The sequence below is a fragment of the Penicillium odoratum genome (assembly GCF_028828045.1).
Source record: "Penicillium odoratum strain IBT 22623 chromosome Unknown utg000008l_segment0_segment0, whole genome shotgun sequence".
Classification (NCBI taxonomy): Eukaryota; Fungi; Ascomycota; class Eurotiomycetes; order Eurotiales; family Aspergillaceae; genus Penicillium; species Penicillium odoratum.
Window position 1 is genome coordinate 4328692 of NW_026643150.1, and position 17782 is coordinate 4346473.

The 17782-nt window shown below is 50.0% G+C and overlaps 5 protein-coding genes across 5 annotated transcripts; 2 read left to right on the plus strand and 3 right to left on the minus strand.

The window, feature by feature from the left end:
* Window positions 1-341: 341 nt before the first annotated feature.
* On the plus strand, window positions 342-759 carry N7520_011858 (guanine nucleotide-binding protein subunit gamma; the record flags this gene model as incomplete). The annotated part of the gene is made up of 3 exons (XM_057145791.1): window positions 342-493; window positions 572-629; window positions 694-759. The coding sequence occupies 3 exons, from the start codon at window positions 342-344 to the stop codon at window positions 757-759; spliced, it is 276 nt and encodes a 91-aa protein (XP_056991545.1).
* A 933-nt stretch (window positions 760-1692) lies between these two features.
* Window positions 1693-2381, plus strand: N7520_011859 (Rdx family protein; the record flags this gene model as incomplete). Its single annotated transcript, XM_057145792.1, has 3 exons — window positions 1693-1836; window positions 1992-2166; window positions 2227-2381. The coding sequence occupies 3 exons, from the start codon at window positions 1693-1695 to the stop codon at window positions 2379-2381; spliced, it is 474 nt and encodes a 157-aa protein (XP_056991546.1).
* A 689-nt stretch (window positions 2382-3070) lies between these two features.
* On the minus strand, window positions 3071-6111 carry pdeB (3',5'-cyclic-nucleotide phosphodiesterase PDE2; the record flags this gene model as incomplete). Its single annotated transcript, XM_057145793.1, has 2 exons — window positions 3071-5862; window positions 5928-6111. 2 exons carry the CDS (start codon window positions 6109-6111, stop codon window positions 3071-3073), a joined length of 2976 nt encoding a protein of 991 aa, XP_056991547.1.
* Window positions 6112-7344: 1233 nt separating this feature from the next.
* Window positions 7345-8596, minus strand: N7520_011861 (NAD(P)H-quinone oxidoreductase; the record flags this gene model as incomplete). The annotated part of the gene is made up of 4 exons (XM_057145794.1): window positions 7345-7971; window positions 8024-8115; window positions 8172-8435; window positions 8575-8596. 4 exons carry the CDS (start codon window positions 8594-8596, stop codon window positions 7345-7347), a joined length of 1005 nt encoding a protein of 334 aa, XP_056991548.1.
* Window positions 8597-9516: 920 nt separating this feature from the next.
* Window positions 9517-14543, minus strand: N7520_011862 (DNA-binding E3 ubiquitin-protein ligase SNT2; the record flags this gene model as incomplete). The annotated part of the gene is made up of 2 exons (XM_057145795.1): window positions 9517-13895; window positions 13982-14543. The coding sequence occupies 2 exons, from the start codon at window positions 14541-14543 to the stop codon at window positions 9517-9519; spliced, it is 4941 nt and encodes a 1646-aa protein (XP_056991549.1).
* Between the last annotated feature and the right edge of the window lie 3239 nt (window positions 14544-17782).

The window sequence follows — 17782 nt, forward strand, 5'->3', positions numbered from 1 at the left end:
ATATTGACCCATAAGACTATTGATTGAGGAGTGGTTGGAAGTACATGTACCCGGAAGATGAATAAGCCACCCACGGACCTACAATGAATGAGCGAAAATAACGGGGAAAATCCCTCTTGAACATATCCGACGACCCTCAATCCCTTCCTTTGGCTCCTAACTTATTCCCTCGTTTCTTTCATTTTTCTTTGTTAAGTAAAGCGCTTAACATCAACTGGACCTTGTGTGGACACTTGGCCCCCGTACCCAAGTTACCGGTTTCTAAGTTCAACCCCCTCTGGTCCGAAAACCCCCCTTTCTCTCTCCTTCCATCGCGACCTTCCCCATCCACACCCGTCACAATGCCCGCCTACGAACTGCGATCTGGGGGCGATGTCAAGAACAAGAAGCAGAGTGTTGCCGACTTGAAGTACCGTCGATTGACTGAGCTTAATGCCCGTCTGAAGGAGGACCTGGATCGTCCACGGGTTAAGGTCTCCGAGGCCGCGCTCTCGTGAGTGTGCCCCTTTGTCGCATCAGTACCCAAACAAAAAAAAACCAGTTTTTCCCTAACGGATTCTTTGTTCTTTAGTCTCATCTCTTACTGCAACAATACTCGCGACTTCATGGTTCCCTCCGTATGGGGTCAGGTATGCGACCGTGCTTTTTCTGCCCGGGCGCACGCGCAAATCGCTAACCTTGTTACTTCTCCAGGTCGACAAGCGTGAAGATCCTTATGCTCCCCAGCAGCAAGGAAACGGTTGCTGCACCGTTATGTAATGGTCTTATGACGATCTACTTAATCGCCACGACACGATTTCTCTGTTTTTTCCCTCCGTTTTTCCTCCAACATCTTAATCCCCGGATCTACCGCCCCCTGATGATCGTCTTTTCCCAACTCAACACACCCTTTGGATTCGAAAACAACCCAAAGCCGCGATCGCTCACTCACCGGGTGTGGATCAGCGACCCGTGGTGCTCCCTGAAGAAATCGTCTGCTGGCCTTGCACGACCACTTCGACTGCACCAAGATTCTACGGACCCATCGGGCTCTAGGCTCAACTTCAAACTCCGGCCGCAGAGGTGTGTGACGATACGCCCTGTGTAGCCCTGTCTCTTTTACTTTTTTACTTCTCTTTGACCTTGTCACTTTTACTTCTCTTCTACTTCGTCTCTTCAACCGCACCATTCCCCATTTATCGTCTTTGTTTAAAGCCATTTTCCTATGTTTCTGGGTTCTCCAAAATCATCTTTGTCCGAAAAGACAAGAGTCGGTTGCCATTCGTGTATCATAGATTCGATTTGCATCCAATGACCAATACAATACCGTTCTAATCACAGCACATACAAATAGCCTCGAATTCCTGAGGTCATCTAACCAGTAGATAAGCTCCATTAAACATTGTTCTTAGTGTACTCTAGACCATTTCATTTTGAGCCCCAAGCACATCACGTAATATAATTGGATTAGAATCCCATCCCATTTCTACCCAGTCTGCTGCCAGGACCCGAGGCCGAATCAGGATCCCCGCTGACATCATCCCACTACAGAATTCATTCAACATCTCAGTCTCAAAGTCAGCCTGCTTCAGGTAATTGCATCATTATATCAAACCTACTCTTTTCTTGCAGAGCTGCACACCGACCCCTTCCTCATCAAGCACGACCCCTCAAATTCCGATTCCAATTCTCACTGTCAGAACTCACGACATCATGACTGAAGTCACGTCGGTCGATACGGCAGCGAAGGTATCAAAACCTGCAGGACTCGGACCTACATCTCTGGAACGGGTACATCTCCCGCGCATCTCTATCAAATTCTGTACCCAGTGTCGATGGATGCTGCGAGCTGCTTATGTATGTTATTCTACCCCCCATGTAGCTTATGTATGGATAAATATATCCATGTGTATGTGCATATATATATATGGATACAATACAGTAGCACATCCACATCCTTATCCATATCGAAACATTTGAATGCTACCTTTGAACTCTAACAATTTTTCCAGTTCGCGCAAGAACTCCTCTCAACCTTTGGCACTGATCTTGGTGAAGTCGCCCTTGTGCCTATGACTGGTGGGGTTTTTACAGTCACTATTTGGCACGGTGATGAAAGTGCGGATGGGGAGGTGAATACGCAAGAGATTATTTTGTGGGATCGGAAGAGGGATGGGGGATTTCCTGGTATGTTTAATTATTATATGCTTGTACTTGAGGGTTTGTGTAAGTGCTAACTGTTCGTAGAGGTCAAGGCTCTTAAGTCTCTTGTAAGAAATGTTATTGCTCCGGATAGGGACTTGGGACATACAGACCGAGCTTTAAAGCAGCAGGCGGAGAAGAAGGAGGACAAGGGAGAGCAGAGCGAGGAAAAGAAAGAGAAATGTGAGGATTGTGTGTGATAGCCTTGACCCTCTGTACCTATTGGTGTGTCTTTACAAGGATACTTAGCGTGGAAAGATTCAGCACAATATAGACATGTATTGGGAAAGATACAAGAAATACAGGTTACTATCTCAGGCCCATAAGCGTAAAAAGTCCCAGGAGAACAATCAACGCCACCAGCCCCGGATCCAAGTTCTAAAATGACCACCCAAAAACCAGATGTAGCCTCCAAACAAAACAAACAAAACGTCGAGCATGTCAATGATCATCACAAAGAAAAGCGGGTTGCAGGGACCCGATGCAAAGTAAAAGTACCACAAAGCAAAAATAGAAATGAATGAAAGAGAAAACAAGCCGCCAGCGCCGGATCCGTATTTTGGACGGGTTCCATTTTCGTTTTTGGAAGAAAATGTGCGGTATAAAACATCCACTGGGCTTGTCTGTGACTGTGCATGTTAGACAAGCCCATCGCATTCGCCATCTTCGGAGTTGAGGCCTAACATGGGCGAAAAATTCCAGCATAGATATCATTTGGATCGTGGAGATAAAGAAAGGAGAGAGAAAAAAGAGACCGAGGAGTCCGATATAAGCCAGGACTCCAATGGTCAAGTCGTGAAAATCAGCGCTCATCACAAAAATGCACCGTTCATGAGACCATGATCGCATAACACAGCAAAATAACCAGCAAGGACAATGGAAACAAGAATCAGCTCTCGCCATGGACCTCCTGTTGATGATGATTGCGGCGCTTCCAGAATGCGAGACGTATCCGACTACGTTTTTTCGGAAGCCGACGCATTCCATGTCCATTCCGGTCACCACCGTTCTCTTGGTGTGCTTCGTTCTTGGTATCCTCGCCGGTCAGCGTAGAATGGGTTTGGATCGAATTGCCATTGAGAGCGTGGTAGTCCTTGCCATCATCGGATCGGGCGATACCAGAGCTGTGGTCAGGGCTATAATTGCTACTTTCGTGATCTCCGACATTCGAAGCATACGATGTACTCGGCCGGGTGCTGCTGTCATCTGGTCCACCAGCGTCACTCTGAGGGGCACTGTCGTCCGAAATACGCTGCTTGCCCTCGTCGCCACTGTCCACTGCCAAGAAGCTGGTAGCGTTGGTCACAGGAGAGATAGGAGTCATGTTGTTGCTGTAAGCGCTGATACTTTGGGTCCGTGTGCAGCTGTTGCGGTTTGATGGTCCAGTGCGAACAGAGGAGCTGTGGTGTGCGTGGTGCTGGGAGCCTGGTGGGCCTTGACGGGAGCTGCTCGGTCTCTCAACAGCAGAATCAACTGTGTTGTCCCGCTCAGCGTCAGGCGCCGAGACACTGCCGCGAGATGACGAGTTGGCATAATAGGCGGCAGCTAAAACGGCAGGGTCTGCTTGGGGATCACTCGGGTCTGCAAGCGGAGTTTGGTAATCTGTCCCAGCGGAACCCTGCGCTGATTGAGCTATTGTGGCTGCGACAGGACGAGAAAAGTAGGAGAGATCCGGCATGGCGTGGGAGGACTTTCGGGATGACATATCGGGGCCGATCGAAGTTCCAGTGATCTCAATCTGCGGTCCTGGGGTGTCAGGGGATGTGACTGGCTCAATGTTATTCTCGTTATAGGCAGCATCCGGTGATACGGTGACATCCGAGGATCCAGTCGCTAGATCGTCTCGGCTGTCTGATTCAGCCAGAGCCCTCACGGTGTCGTTGGAGTTACTTGGTCGGACGGGACTGGTAGATCGAGGAGAGACCGCCTCTGAGGCGGGTTCAGCAACTGACAGGCCCCGTTGCCGTAGTTCGTCATTGGCATGTTGCTGCCATTGGGATTGGTTGCCGCGGATATGCTCAGCAGTAAATTGCAGCTGGGGCAAAAGATCGGAGACGCCCTCGAACAGAGGAAGTGCAAAAATCGACATAAAGCCAATCTGACCCGTGGCAAGTTTATAAAGGTTGCCTAGCTCGGGTGGTCCACCAAACAGCGCAGTCTCCATACCGACTTCCTTTTCCATCTCGCCCTGGTTGGCGAATTCCTCCTGAAGAATTCGAGTCCATTTCTCGGCAACTCCCCATGGCCGAGCGACGTTACTGATATCGGCGCACTTGATCAAGAGGCCACAGACAAGCGTCTTGTACAGCTCGACATCTTGTGGCTTCCAAAGTTCGACGGACTTGTCACTCTCATAATACTTCTCCTGTAGAGAGCCCATCCGCTGCATGAACTTTTGGTGAACACCCATATCGGTCGCCAGAATAGAACTGATCAGCAACTTCCGGAGCTGCTTGTCTTTGAAAGCAGCTGGCCAGTGACGGCGAAGAATCTGGGAGAAGGCTGCACAATGGAATGCTTCGAGAACGGAGTTGTCGTTGTATAGTTGTGCCAGGGGAGCATTGAGTTTGACAAGGAAAAAATTGTTGACACCTGGATGACCGACGTCGTGTCCAATAGCGGAGATAAGTAGAGTAAGAGAATCAAAAGGAGAGATTAGGGTGGCAATAGGAGACTTTTCTTCAACAGACAGACCAGTGGGCCCATACGGAGGCAAGGCTCCAATTTGAAGCAAGAAAGTAAAGACCGACTGTAGGACATCAATGGCGTGGCGGAAGTTGTGGTAGAGGACAAAGGAGTTGTAGGCTGCACGACATGCGAGTAAGAATGTCTGAAGTTCACCCGGTGTCAAATACCACTGTTCCAGCCCAGGAAGATTAAAGGCATGTTCGAGCATTTGGCAAGCAGCAACTACCAACTCGTCTTCCGAGAAGTCGTGGGCGGAGAAGCTCCACTGGCCTATCTGCTCCTTGATGAAGGTTTCCCGTTCCGGCTTGACATCGAGATCCCGTTCTTGGGATTCGTCAACAATCTCCTCGGGGTTGCAGATTCCCTTCATCAGCTTTGCCACCATCGCCTCTCGCAAGTAAGAATATGGCTCTTCATCATGCACACCGACCCAGGACAACTTGCGTAGCTTCTTGCGAGCCAGGAACCGAGACATATCCTTCAGTGCCGCGCGGCGGGTGCGATACGCATGCACCACGAGCCCTTGAATCCGAGACCGGTCAAGCGGGGTTGTCAGGACGTCGATGGCACCCGCATCAAGGCACCGAGCGATCTGCTTGTGTTCCAAAGTCACCGGGCTTTTTGTCTGCGGGTCGCTCGTCGGATCGGTAGGAGCATCTGGCTCTGCACTCGAATCTCGCAAGATGGCGACTGGAATGACCAGGTTGGGACCGTCTTGGACTTGAATATCGTTGGAAACACCGGAGAGTAGGCCTAGGCCCGCGGCCTCGTCGTTATGGGAGGAGAAGGTGAAAGTGCGTTGAATTGATCCGGGCGATGGGGGCCCATTATCCATCCACGAGGCCCGACTGGCCTTCCGCCGAGCGAGATTTAATTCGTCGCCACCAAAGTCGATACCGAAAAAGGCAAATATCGGGGTGCAATCGCTGCCAGAACGCTCACTGAGTTCAGCCAGTTTTGTCGCAAAGGAAGATCCGCTTTGGCATATATAGACTGGATTGATGTTAGCCGACTTCCTCCAACGTGGCTAGCGGGGGCGCGGGGGCGCGGGGACATACTCTTCTTGCAGACATCTAGTAATGTTTCTAGATCAGCTTGTAGAGCCTCAGGCTCTTCAGGCACGGTATAGGATGACGTCTCGGACACAGTTGAAGTTGCGATGGAGTTCCTGCGTACCCATCGCTCCGACCGAACCCGGTCGTCAATGTAGACGCCCGAGCATTCCACACGGTCCACCATCATATTATAGAGGATTCGGGAGACCGCCGGCGTCACAGAAGCGTGACCAGGAAATGAGAAAGGAAAGAGAAGAGACCCGACCTGGCCTGGTTTGCATATGGCTCACCGAGGGGGGAGCAAGTAGAAAAGGTTTCAGATGAATGGGTTCAAAGAAATAGACTGATGAATCGGCTGGATAAAGAATCACGGGGGGTTTCAAGATCGTCGGGTCTCAAGGACGTCAGATGAGGGGGTAGACGAGAGGATAGGAAAAAGAACGAGCGGCGAAAGATGGTAAAGAGGGAAATGGATGAAGTCGGTCGAATCGAAATCGGTACAGCGCCCGAGAAAGTAAGAAAGCGACGGGTTGAAAGAAAGAACGACTAGAAGACGACTAGAAGGGCTCTAGAAAGCAAACAATGCAGTTGTGTCCTGCAGCAATCCCGAGTCGCGTTGGCGGACTGCACGTTCCGAGACAACCCCCAACGTCAGATTGCGCGCGTCGTCTAGGGCCGGGGGTTTTGTAGGAAATTCGACGCCACAGATGAGGGCCGTTCAAAGTAATTTGATTTTGGAGGGGTTAAAAAGGAAAGTTTGTGATTAGGACATGCTTCAAGTGGAGATGGAAAGGGAAAGGGAAAAATGGGGAATTCTGGACTTTGGGGCTGGGAGGGGCGTTCAGGCTTCTTTTCCTTCCAGAAGGAATCGGGAAATGAGTTGAAAGCCACGGCACGGGATGATCCTGCAACACCACTTTTACTTCTTTTTAGGGGAAAAGATTAATTTTGTTTTCTCTTTTTAATTCCTGTCGTTCATATTGGATTTGAATGCCTTTTTTTTTTTTTTTTTCTTTTCCTTTTCTATTTCCTTTGCTTTTCCGTTGAACTTCGATCACTGTGGATCCCATGACGCCTCTTTTCTGATGATTTTTCTTTCTAGAAGGTCCACAGGCTTATATAATCACTACACTATATGATTGGTCAATTTTCCCTGCATCCCCGGTCGAGGCTCCGGGGAGTCCGTCGGACATTACGATCCGATCGGTTCCAATTGATCTCATTGACTTGAAGTTTCTTTGATCTTTACAGGGAGGGGTTTTTTTGCCTTGCGCCTTGAAAGCGGGGAAGGTTATCCCCGTTCATGGTCGATCATAAGATCCATGGGGCAAATCCTACAATGCTTGTTCATTTTCAACTACTACTACTTGCTAACTTTCCCGTTCTTTCGTACTTTTGTGAGGGCAAATTGGCTTCGACTTTACTCAATCACACAGATGATCTTTCCCTTGGTGGTGTTGCTCTCCAGCAATTGGTGCGCCTCCACAATCTTCTCAAATGGCATCACCTTCTCCACAAATACCTTGAATGTTCCATCCTCGAATCGGGGCATCGCATGCGAAACCAGGGTATCCCGCAGCTTCTGCTGATATTCAACATCACGACTGCGAAGTGTACTTCCTTCCACACGGATTCGCTTGAACAGCAATGGTGCGATATTCACCCCGTCCGGCAACTTGCCCCCACCCATCAATCCCAACAGCACCACACGCCCATCGCGTGCTGCCACATCCAAGTTGCCCTGGAAGTAAGTGGCTCCGATAAAGTCCACGGTCAGGTTGACACCTTCGCCGTTTGTGAGCTTTTGGATCTCCGCTGCCCAATCCTGCGTCCTGTAGTTGAATGCTTTGGTCACCCCCAACTCCTTCTCCAGGAAGTCGACCTTCTCCTGGGATCCGGCTGTGGCGTAAATCGCCTTGGCCCCCTCGGCCTTGGCAAGCTGAATGCCCGAGATGGAAACCGATGAAGCTCCGGCGTGCCAAAGAACGGACTGCCCAGCTTTGAAGTCACCAATCAGGAAAAGAGCTTGCGAGGCTGTAATCCAAGTCTAATCACGCATAAGTGGCTTTCCAATTACATAGAAAATAAATGAAACATACCTCTGGGATACCAGCAGCCACTTCCCACGACATATGAGCCGGCTTGTGAACCAGCATCTTGGTCGCCACAGCGATGTACTCCGCGTAGGCGCCTATCATCATCAGCAACCATCGTGAAATAAAATCATCCTCGTTTGTTATCATGTACCTCCGTAAGCCAGTCCAAATACCTCATCTCCAACCTTGAAGCCACAGCCTTCACTCGCATGCTCCACCACAACTCCTGAAAACTCGACTCCAAGAGTAGACGGAGCCTGCGGGGGAAGAGGATACAATCCCTCGCGTTGCAACAGGTCCATCCTGTTCAATCCGAAAGCCTTGACCTTGACAAGTGCCTGTCCAGGAGCAGGGACAGGCTTGGCGATCTCATCTACAAAGAGAGAGGTGGCGGGGCCTTTGTCGCCTTTCACACCTATTCAGGAGTTAGCTTATATCCCGACTTAGCTTTAGATCCAGTATATATGGCATGATCGTTGTCTTTCCCCTTGGATAATTGCAATATTTTTGCTGAAATGTATGATGTAGATGAGGGGTTGAAGTGGGGCACGTACCGATCGCACGCATCGTAGTCATTTTGGGGGAGATGGTACGTTGGGAGGAGTAAGTATGAGTATGGAACGAGTAAAGGACTTGCTCCTTTCTTATAATTGTCTCTGCGAAAGACTGTGGAGCTTTGTCAAGCAGAAATTGATTGTCTGCAGGTGGATTAAGCTTGCATTTGTCAGCTGAGGTGATCCACAACTGCTTTCGTGACAAGCTTTCTACTATCCAAGAATCGATGAATAGCTCTATAATCGGTCTTGCTTGGATATATTTTTTCCACAAAGCTGAAGCTATTCACGCAGAAGCTTCGGTTATATTTACTCGACATTTCTCCCATCTATCCTGGGAAGTTCTTTGTAGTTCGAGATGTGTTCTATTTGGGTTGATCGGTTAACCGGCATCGAGAAATGATAGCCGGATACCTCACTCACGCAACTCATCATGAACTCTCAAAGGTTTGGAGCAGTGAGTTCTACAATAGCTTTTATATACCGTCTCTGTTACTGGTGTCTTACAATTCTCAAAAGGCGATAAGCAATGCAATCAATTCTTCTAACCGTGAACAAAGGGGGAATGTAAATCATCATAAGTCCGGCCTACTCCATACAATCGATACGATTCCTTCCATGGTCCGCAACCATTCGACTCCAGCTTTTCCGTAATCGAGACGCCGAGATGACAGAAGTAAATAGAAGAATAGGGAAAAGGGAATGATAAATGAAATGGGCCAACGAAAATAAAGTCAAAAGAGATAGCCTGAGTATGGCCCATTCCGGGGCTTGGCCTATCAAGACATGCAGAGGGAACAGCTCGAATACATTTTCGTTCCTCGAGACCGCATATGCAATGAAACAGGAGGAAAAGAAAGGCATAGCTATCATATCATACAGTTAGGGAACCTCAACCCAAGAGTCATTAAACGAGAAAGAAAAACATGATACGGTCCGGGTTCAAGAAAGGAGGTTTTTCAGTGATGGACTCGCGCTTGCACCTGATCCAGCACTTGTGCCATTCACGCCGGAGTGTCGACTGGCAGCACTGGTAGGTCCTCCCATGTGAGATGGGGGTGTGTTCTCAGGCCGATTTGGCGGCGTAGGTCCGCGCGGATCAAGTCGGGCCTGCGCAACAGGCGGTGAGTGAGACGGTGCGCCCATGCCACGATCGACAGCATACATGCGTGGCGGTGGGCCGCCGTTCAGCGCGCTCAGCGATGTTTGCGGAGACCGGTTGATCGTCGCCTGCACAATGGGTGGAGATGCAGAGGCTGCGTATGAGCGAGGAGGAGGCTGCGACAGGTGAGGCGAGCGCGCTGGCATCGGGCCATATGGACTCTGGTGAGTCGTATACGCTTGTGTTGGCGGACCAGGAGGACCAGGCGGGTAATGCGATGGGGACGGAGCCGGAGGGTGATGGCTCGACGGATGAGCTGGAGGGTAATTGGGCATATGGTGTGGAGGTGGGGGCTGGGGCGCGGCAGGATAGGCACGAGGTGACATGCCATTGCGCAAGTTAGGATCATTGGGTGGCGGTCGCTGCTCGTAGCGCGGCGGGTATCCTGGAAGAGCACCGTGCGGGTGAGGGTGAGCCTGGGGGTGGGGCCGTCCGTGAACACCAGTTGGGGGAGGAGGATGGCTGTGCTGCACAAATTGGTGAGGGGCGCCCAGGCTTGGGGTCGGAAGCATAGAGCGCTGAGGCTGGCCTTGAGGCTGGCCTTGAATTGGAGCTGGCGATGGTCCCGGTGCTGGAGCCGAAGCCGGAGCTTGGACAGGAGGATAAGGTGAGGGCCGGGGTTCGGGCACAGGATCTGCGGGAATGGGGTTCTTTAAATGGCATTTGTGACACTCATATGCCGGCTCCCCAACAGCTCCATTGACGTGCGGGAAGGCAGAACCATGCGCAAATAATGGGAAGGTCGGATTTGATCCCACGCCATTCGCCAAAGGCCCTCGCCGTGCGCTCGGCCACCATCTGGGACTGAAATCGCTTGCACAGCGAACACATTTCCGAGCAGTTGCTGCAGCCGTAATCCCAGAAATTGGACGCTGGTTAGGACGTTCCTCTGTGTCAATGTCCATCTCGTCAGGTCCATGCTCGTTAGTCGTCGGCTGTGGCTTAGCATCCTTGGGGGTCGCTGGCTGCCCATTGCTGGTGGAAGCTCGGCGGTATGCAGTGTTAATTGCATAGTGCTGTGGAGCCACAACTGACTGCTGTACATATGCTGCCTTTCTAGACGTGCCTGTCAGTGTAAGATCGGCCTGCTTGTATGTTTGAGCAAACAGCTGAAGTGCATTGGAACCATCTTGTCCAGTCAATTCGCCAAGGTCGTGGAGCGTAGCAGGCACGGTGTGGCTAGGACAGTAAAAAGCCGGTGTAGCCATACCAACCTCAGTACCAAGACGAATAGTTTGAACGCTGTCTTTCCGTGAACCCTTCACTGGCGTGATATCCAGGCCAAATCGATACTGCGCTTGGAAAGCACAGCCGACATGAAAATGAGCATTGCATCCAGCAGAGTGGCAGGGAATGCATGCGCCCTTGGAGGACTTGCATATCTTGCACACTTGCCGCCATCGGTCCTTGGGGATCGAAGCGAAACCCTCAGCAGGTTCCAGCTCCTTCGCATCTCCATACTTGATCTCTGGGGTCCACAAAGAACATAAAACGTGAGCCCAGTTATTACCAGCAGTACGCTTTAGGGGCTCCCGAGGTCCGGTAGGCTTGCCGGCGGTCTCTTGTCGTTGGCGATAGAGTTTGATGGCTTCTTGAACCACTTCCTTCTCCAGTCGTTCTTTCTCCTTATCGCGGTCAGACTTCTTGCGGCTGGTATTCTTGGTAGTCTCCATGAGTTCGTGCTCAGTCCAGGACACAGGACACAACACGCATTCATAGGTGGTCGAGATCGAAGGACTGCGGTCGTTTGAACACATATCGCAAAGCCACTTATTACCAGCTCGGGTACCCTGTACTCCATAACAGTTCCGATGAACAGTCAGGCGACAATCGCGGCAGGAAAGGTGCTCCTCGCCAGAGGGTTCAACCTTATTACAAATGGCACATGGGAGAGTCTTTGCCCTGGGCGGATCTGGAACAATTGGAGGTCCCTCGGAAACCTTTTCAATCCCGGGCTTCTTCTTTTGCGGCATTGGCTCCACTGATGATGTTGCTGTGGAGGTTGCCGTGCTCGGAACATCAGGGCGAATTGGCTTCTTCTTGGACGGGTCCAGCTTGCTTTCATGTTGCAGATTCGGATTACTGTCCACGGCAATGCCCATTGAGGTCGCAGTGGCGGCGGTGGTACTGTTGATGGTGAATGGGGTTTCCGTAGCTAGGATTAGCTGAGCTAGCAACTCCTCGTCAATCCGCCGTCTCCACGATTTATTTCCACTGGTCGCAATTCTTTTCCCGAGTTCATCGACATCTTCGTACTGGATGCTGTACTTTCGCCACAATAGGGCACATCGAAGACAAAGAGCGACAGTCAACATGGGTCCTTTGTCCTTCTTCGCTGAGGGGTCAGTAGGAACAACAGTTCCAGGCGGCACGAGAGGAGCACGTCGCCATTGTCGAGAGTGGCGTGTCGAGCAGAACTTGCAATGGAAACCCTTTTTCTGGGCCACTGCTTTGTCGTTGTCGAAAGCAGAGTCATCATGATCATCGGCGACATCGTCAACCAGTTTGGACGAGATAACGCTCTGTCGTCGGACCTCCTTTTTACCGCGTCTCCCTTCATAACTACCCCAGACCTGCTTCCCACGGGGGGTTTTCTTCCACATATAGTAAAATCGAACAATTTGGAAAATGTGCACCGTTTTCACATGTTTTGCGATGTTGCGCCACTCAGATCCGTATTTGGCGACACCTTGCTCAAAAGCCTTCAATTCTTCGGGTCGGAGATGGGGCTCCTTGAGATCCTTGTATTTGTTAACCTTTTTGAGCTTTGCGAGGGCGGCCTCGACATTGAAGCTCTCGGAGTACAGAAGCTCCAGAGCCTTATCTAAAAAGTTGGTGGAAAACTTTTCAACCCCAAGTTCAGGAGCCAGCTCCTTCGCTTGACGCATATAATCGTCGATGAATTTCTCCCGTTCGTCGTCGCTGAGATGGGCACCTGGTGCATCGTCTTCGCCGCGAGAGGGAATTTGGTCTGCTGTCGGCATTTTGAACAGCAGCTCGGCAGTGCGCATCTGCTTTCCATTGACCATCACAGGCTCGTCTTCACCACGCACGATATAACCTGGAGGCTCATCCTGAACCCACTTAGGTCGTGTGGCGCGGTCTATCTTCGCGGCATCCAGTGCCGCCTGGGATTCCTTGGTAAGCTTCATCACATTTCGCCCGCCTGCCACCTTGACAGCTTTCTTTTTCAACTCTGGGGGTTTCACATATTCCACAGTGCGCCCGGGCCAGGGGTTGACAATCGCTTGGTGTCGAGGCCCAAGACGGGAACTTGCACGGGGGTAAATTCGATCATCGTAGTCCAGCGCGTCCTCCACTCGGCAATGAATGCCAAGATAGCGATAAGGCCACATCTTTGCCTGGGCCATCTGTTCTGCTGTTTCGGGTTTCGGCATGGAGTCCTCCGCTGCACCCGGGGTGCTTGTTTCAGTCCCGTTCACCACTCCATTGGCATGGTGCTCCTCCTCTTCCTCCTCGACAATTTCCTCTTCGCCATCAACTCGAGCACCGATTACATGCGGGGTATTTCGCGCCTCTAGCTTGCACTCGTGAGCACGGCTGCAAGCAGCACAGGCCCAGGCAAATCCTCGAGCTGGCTTCTTGGTCAAGGCAGGCCGTACACAGTGCATGTGATACGTTGAGTGGCAGACAGCACAATCAACTGACTCCGAATTCGCCGCAAACTGACGGCATCGCTTGCACGTCTTCACAGCGCCAGTCAACTCCTTTCCTTTCCCCATTTCGACCAAGATGAACTTCCAGCGATCATCGAGGACCTTTTTCACGTTTGCAGGCACGTTGATCACATCCTTGGTCGGAATTACATCGTACAGCCGGTGAATATATCGGTCAAACATCTTGTCATACCAGAAGGAATCGCGAGTCTTCTTGTACGCATTGAGATCGTCAATTTCGGAGACATGACGAATTTCACATTTCCCGCGCAAGGAAGAAAGCGGGCAGGTGTCCGAATGCATAGACGCGTATACAAATCGATTGTCTGGGCTATGTCGCTGAATGTCTCGTGGACGGTAGTACCAGTTGACTCTCAATGCTTCAATGACACCATCACCCTTGGTCTTGGATGGTAAGAACTCCATGATTCGAGCCAAGTAATAAGGTTCGCCCGGAGGCTCGCAAATTAAATAAACGTGATCTGGATGGTGTTAATATTTGGTCCTCATCTCGACAAGATCAAAATATAAGAAAACAAAAAATACGCGAAAGAGTGGAGAAACCAACCATTCACAGCGAATGTAGTGCCATCGTCCGCTTTGATTTGACCGTCTTTGAGATACGGGGTAGATGTCTCAAAGCTGACCATATTGGTAAAGTAACCGCCGTCGAAATCCCCTGGGGCGGTGGTGAAGACCTTTTTGGCGGGGGTTCCAGTGGAACTTGAATTGGGGGCGCTTGCGGGTTGTTTCCGCTTCCTCAGTGCAGATCCATTCTCCTCTGGTCGTGAAGAAAATGACGAAGTGCCTGGAATCGACTCCTTGGGGATCAAATTAACATTGACAATTCCATTGCCGTTAGCTGCAGTACCATTGGTCAGGCTCTTGCGTGATTGGGTCGGCGAAGCCTTTTCACTGTCTGATTTGGAACCGTTGAGGTTATTCAGGCCTACGCCGCTAGTTCGCTTGGCGGTTTTTGGAAGTGAAGGTTCATACTCCATTTCAATGTCACGATCTTCCGCATAGTTAGGCCGAGGGGCGTTGCGGCCTCTCGATCGCGTGCCATAAGGGGCCGCGGCGGAGGCGCTGGCCGGATCGGCCACTTCCTCCGGAGAGTTGCTGGTGGTCATCGAGAATGACCCTTAGTCATCCAAGGCAGGCATACAACAAATGATGATAGGGATGTTGAGCCCTGATGAGTAGAGCCGATGACCCAGTGTGAGTTCAAATGCCAGATGCTGGGGGGGAGTGGTGTCAGTTTGGGGGAAAAGCCTCAAGAATGAAAAGTGGCGCGATGCATGTACGTGGATAGTGTGGGTTGGTAGTGTGGAAACACTAGGGCCCGCGGGGGGCGAAAATCTCACAGGAACGGGTAAAGTGGGAAATTGGGAAAGTGGACAAATGATATGGAACAATCCCGAGAGGAATGGTGGACACGGTGAACACGACTTGGGGTGAAATGGAGAAGAGATGGGAAGGGAAGAAAAAGAAGTGGAGTTGTCAGATCTGATGATGATTTCACTGCAGGGGTGGGAAAAGAAGAAGGGCGGACCGGGGCAGATATCAAGGTGGTCCTGGTCCACCTAGTGAATGCCCAAATTCAATGATAGGGGATTTATGGGGGTAGTCGGGAAGACTGGTATAAAAAGCAGTCGAGCACGATAATGGGAATGGGAATAGGAAAATCAAAAAGAATGATACATACCGTATCCAGATTATTTAGTGATATATGAAAAAGGACAGTGAATGGAAGGGGGGGAAAGAAGAAGAATGACGAGAAGGCAAGAGATCTGGAAGCGCGAAATGGGCGAAGGGGAAAATAGAAGAGTAACCGTGCGAAACAAAACAAGCGCGCAGCCACCCGGGAGGAAAGAAATCAGGTAGAAAGAATAGAACCTATGCTCCCCAAAAGTAAGGGAAAGGATCCCTGAATATAGCAATACGAAAGAGAAGTGGAAGAGAACTTGATGAAGTGGAAAGGAAAAAAGCGTCGAGGATCCCGAGCGTGCTGGCCCCTAGTCCCGATATGTTAATATGACGGATCCTCAGGACCATTGGAACCAAGGGAAAATGCTCGATCCGATTGTCATCCCCCTCCAAATTCATGCTAAAATTTAAGAAAAAAAAATCATGTGCATGCTCATTGGTCCTAATGGACATCCCGACTAGTCGATTTGGGATGATTGACATAGGTGCCTTCTGGGCTCTACTTTATTTCTTGAGATTGATTGTAAAGGGGCGTGGGAAGCCTAAATATATTACGGAAACAGAAAGAGAGGAGGGAAAAAAACGGGCCGGCAACGGTCCAGAGTTATGAAACTCATGTAATGCCGATTAGGAATGCTGTCACGAATACAAAGTACCAAAGAAGATATATATGGCGGAGGGAAGGGGGAATGGAATAAAATAGGGAAATAATAGCCTATCTATGGCACAGTATGAGGGGAAAAGAAAAAGGAAAAAGAATAAGACATGCACGGCTCTTCAAACAGTGACAGGGCCTCTCCGATCTTGTCGATTCCTACATTGGACATCATGTTGTGTGAGGGTACTTGCAAGTTCTACCCGTTACTTCCCCCGGGGTACTGATTCCTATCGGGGTGGAACCTCAAAAGATTTACAATTTAGGACTGGTTCGGATCAGACGTGGTGGTACTGTTCATGATATCGGAAAGCGTCAAGTTGTGGTAAACGTAGTGGTTGAGGAAAATGGCACTAGTAGCCGGAACTCCACAAGCTCCATCCACGATCCCTGCGGAAATATGTATTTACTGTATGGAACCGATGGCTTGGGTACACTTCAGTTGGTCACATTATTACACCCACCGTTAAGCGAGGACTTTCCTTACAAATCAAATACAATACACGCCGTAAAAGCATGACCTGGAGTTTGATATTTGTAAAGGAAAGGTTATAACGGAGAAAATTAGGTGGCCATGGCGCGTGCATCATACAGAATCCGGGGGGCGAAAAAGAGACTATTTAATAATATTGCATACCACGGCAGATGAGTCGTCAGGATTCATCTTGCGTCCCCCAAAAAAGCATATCTGGGAATTAATGCAAGGGAAAGTTTGTTAGACCCGAACCACGCAGATGTCCAAGACACAGAACACATTTGAAAACGTGAAATTCAGCGTACAGTAAATCTTCAACGCTAGGTAATTTAAACTTCTACCGCCCACTCGGTCCAATGACGATCCAAGGCGCCGAGAGTTGCCCGCACTTGGCCGAGGATGATTTGCTCCCGGCGGCTGTTGCGCGTCGCCACCTTGCATAGTCTAAGCTCAGAACGTGCCGCACTGCCCAACCCTTGGACCAACCTATATCAGAACTTTCCTTACCGAGTATGTCTCTATCTAGACCAGAAGATTGAAATATACATGTAAGCTACTTAATATAAAATTATAAGTAAGACTATCGAGGATTTCTTTCTCCCAGGCTTATGATCACGATCGAATCAAAGATACCTACTCCGTATATATCCAGAGAACATGGCCAACTCCAACCTTGGAACACGCGACCAACTTCAACCATTTTTCATGTACCAGAACGCTAAGTTCCCCATATCGATCGTGCACGTTCCCTAGTATCCCTGGCAGATTTTTGGCGCTTTGGTACATCAAACTTGGTCAAGTGGTTCCAGCTAATATCTGTGGCCTTCCAACTTTACATGTAACAAGCGCTTCGGGCCCCAGATTGCGGGATGTCCATGGATATCTCACATTCCTGACAAACACAATCACAAATTCCATTCCGCCGATCTGCATATTAACTCTACCTCCCAATAGGAGATTCTGTTCCAAGTTTAGTGGAGACCTAGTATTTGGTCCCCTGCTCGGTTCCCAAACGGTTTCGGTACTCAACATACATATACAGTAGTAATGCAAAGTGGGTAGCTACACATGGTCTCTGTCCTAGTATGAATGAAAATGTGCATGTGTCCTCCAGAGTGAAAAAAATTACCTACATTAGTGGGCTTGTACCGGAGAACAAGTCGGACTCGCCACCAGATCTTTTCTACCTAATTACGCACTTCATGAGGTCCACCCGACCGGGATTCAGGCATGCGCAAGCCAATGCACCACAATTTGTTCCAGATTCTGCATATAGGCAGCAGCCAGAATAAGAACAGGGACCCTTCAAGGCTGGCTTAAAGTTGACCTTGCATTTTTCAAGTTGTCTATGCGCTGGCGTGTATTTGCGCACCGCCATTCGGAGATCGTCAGACGACCCGGGGGTCGCACTACACTCTACTCAACATGACTTTTTGATCATGCCAGCTTTTCCAGTCCATGCCCTGAAAATACATATTTTCATAACATATCGTAATTGATTTTGATTTTGGGCAAGGAGTCCTCTGCGTATA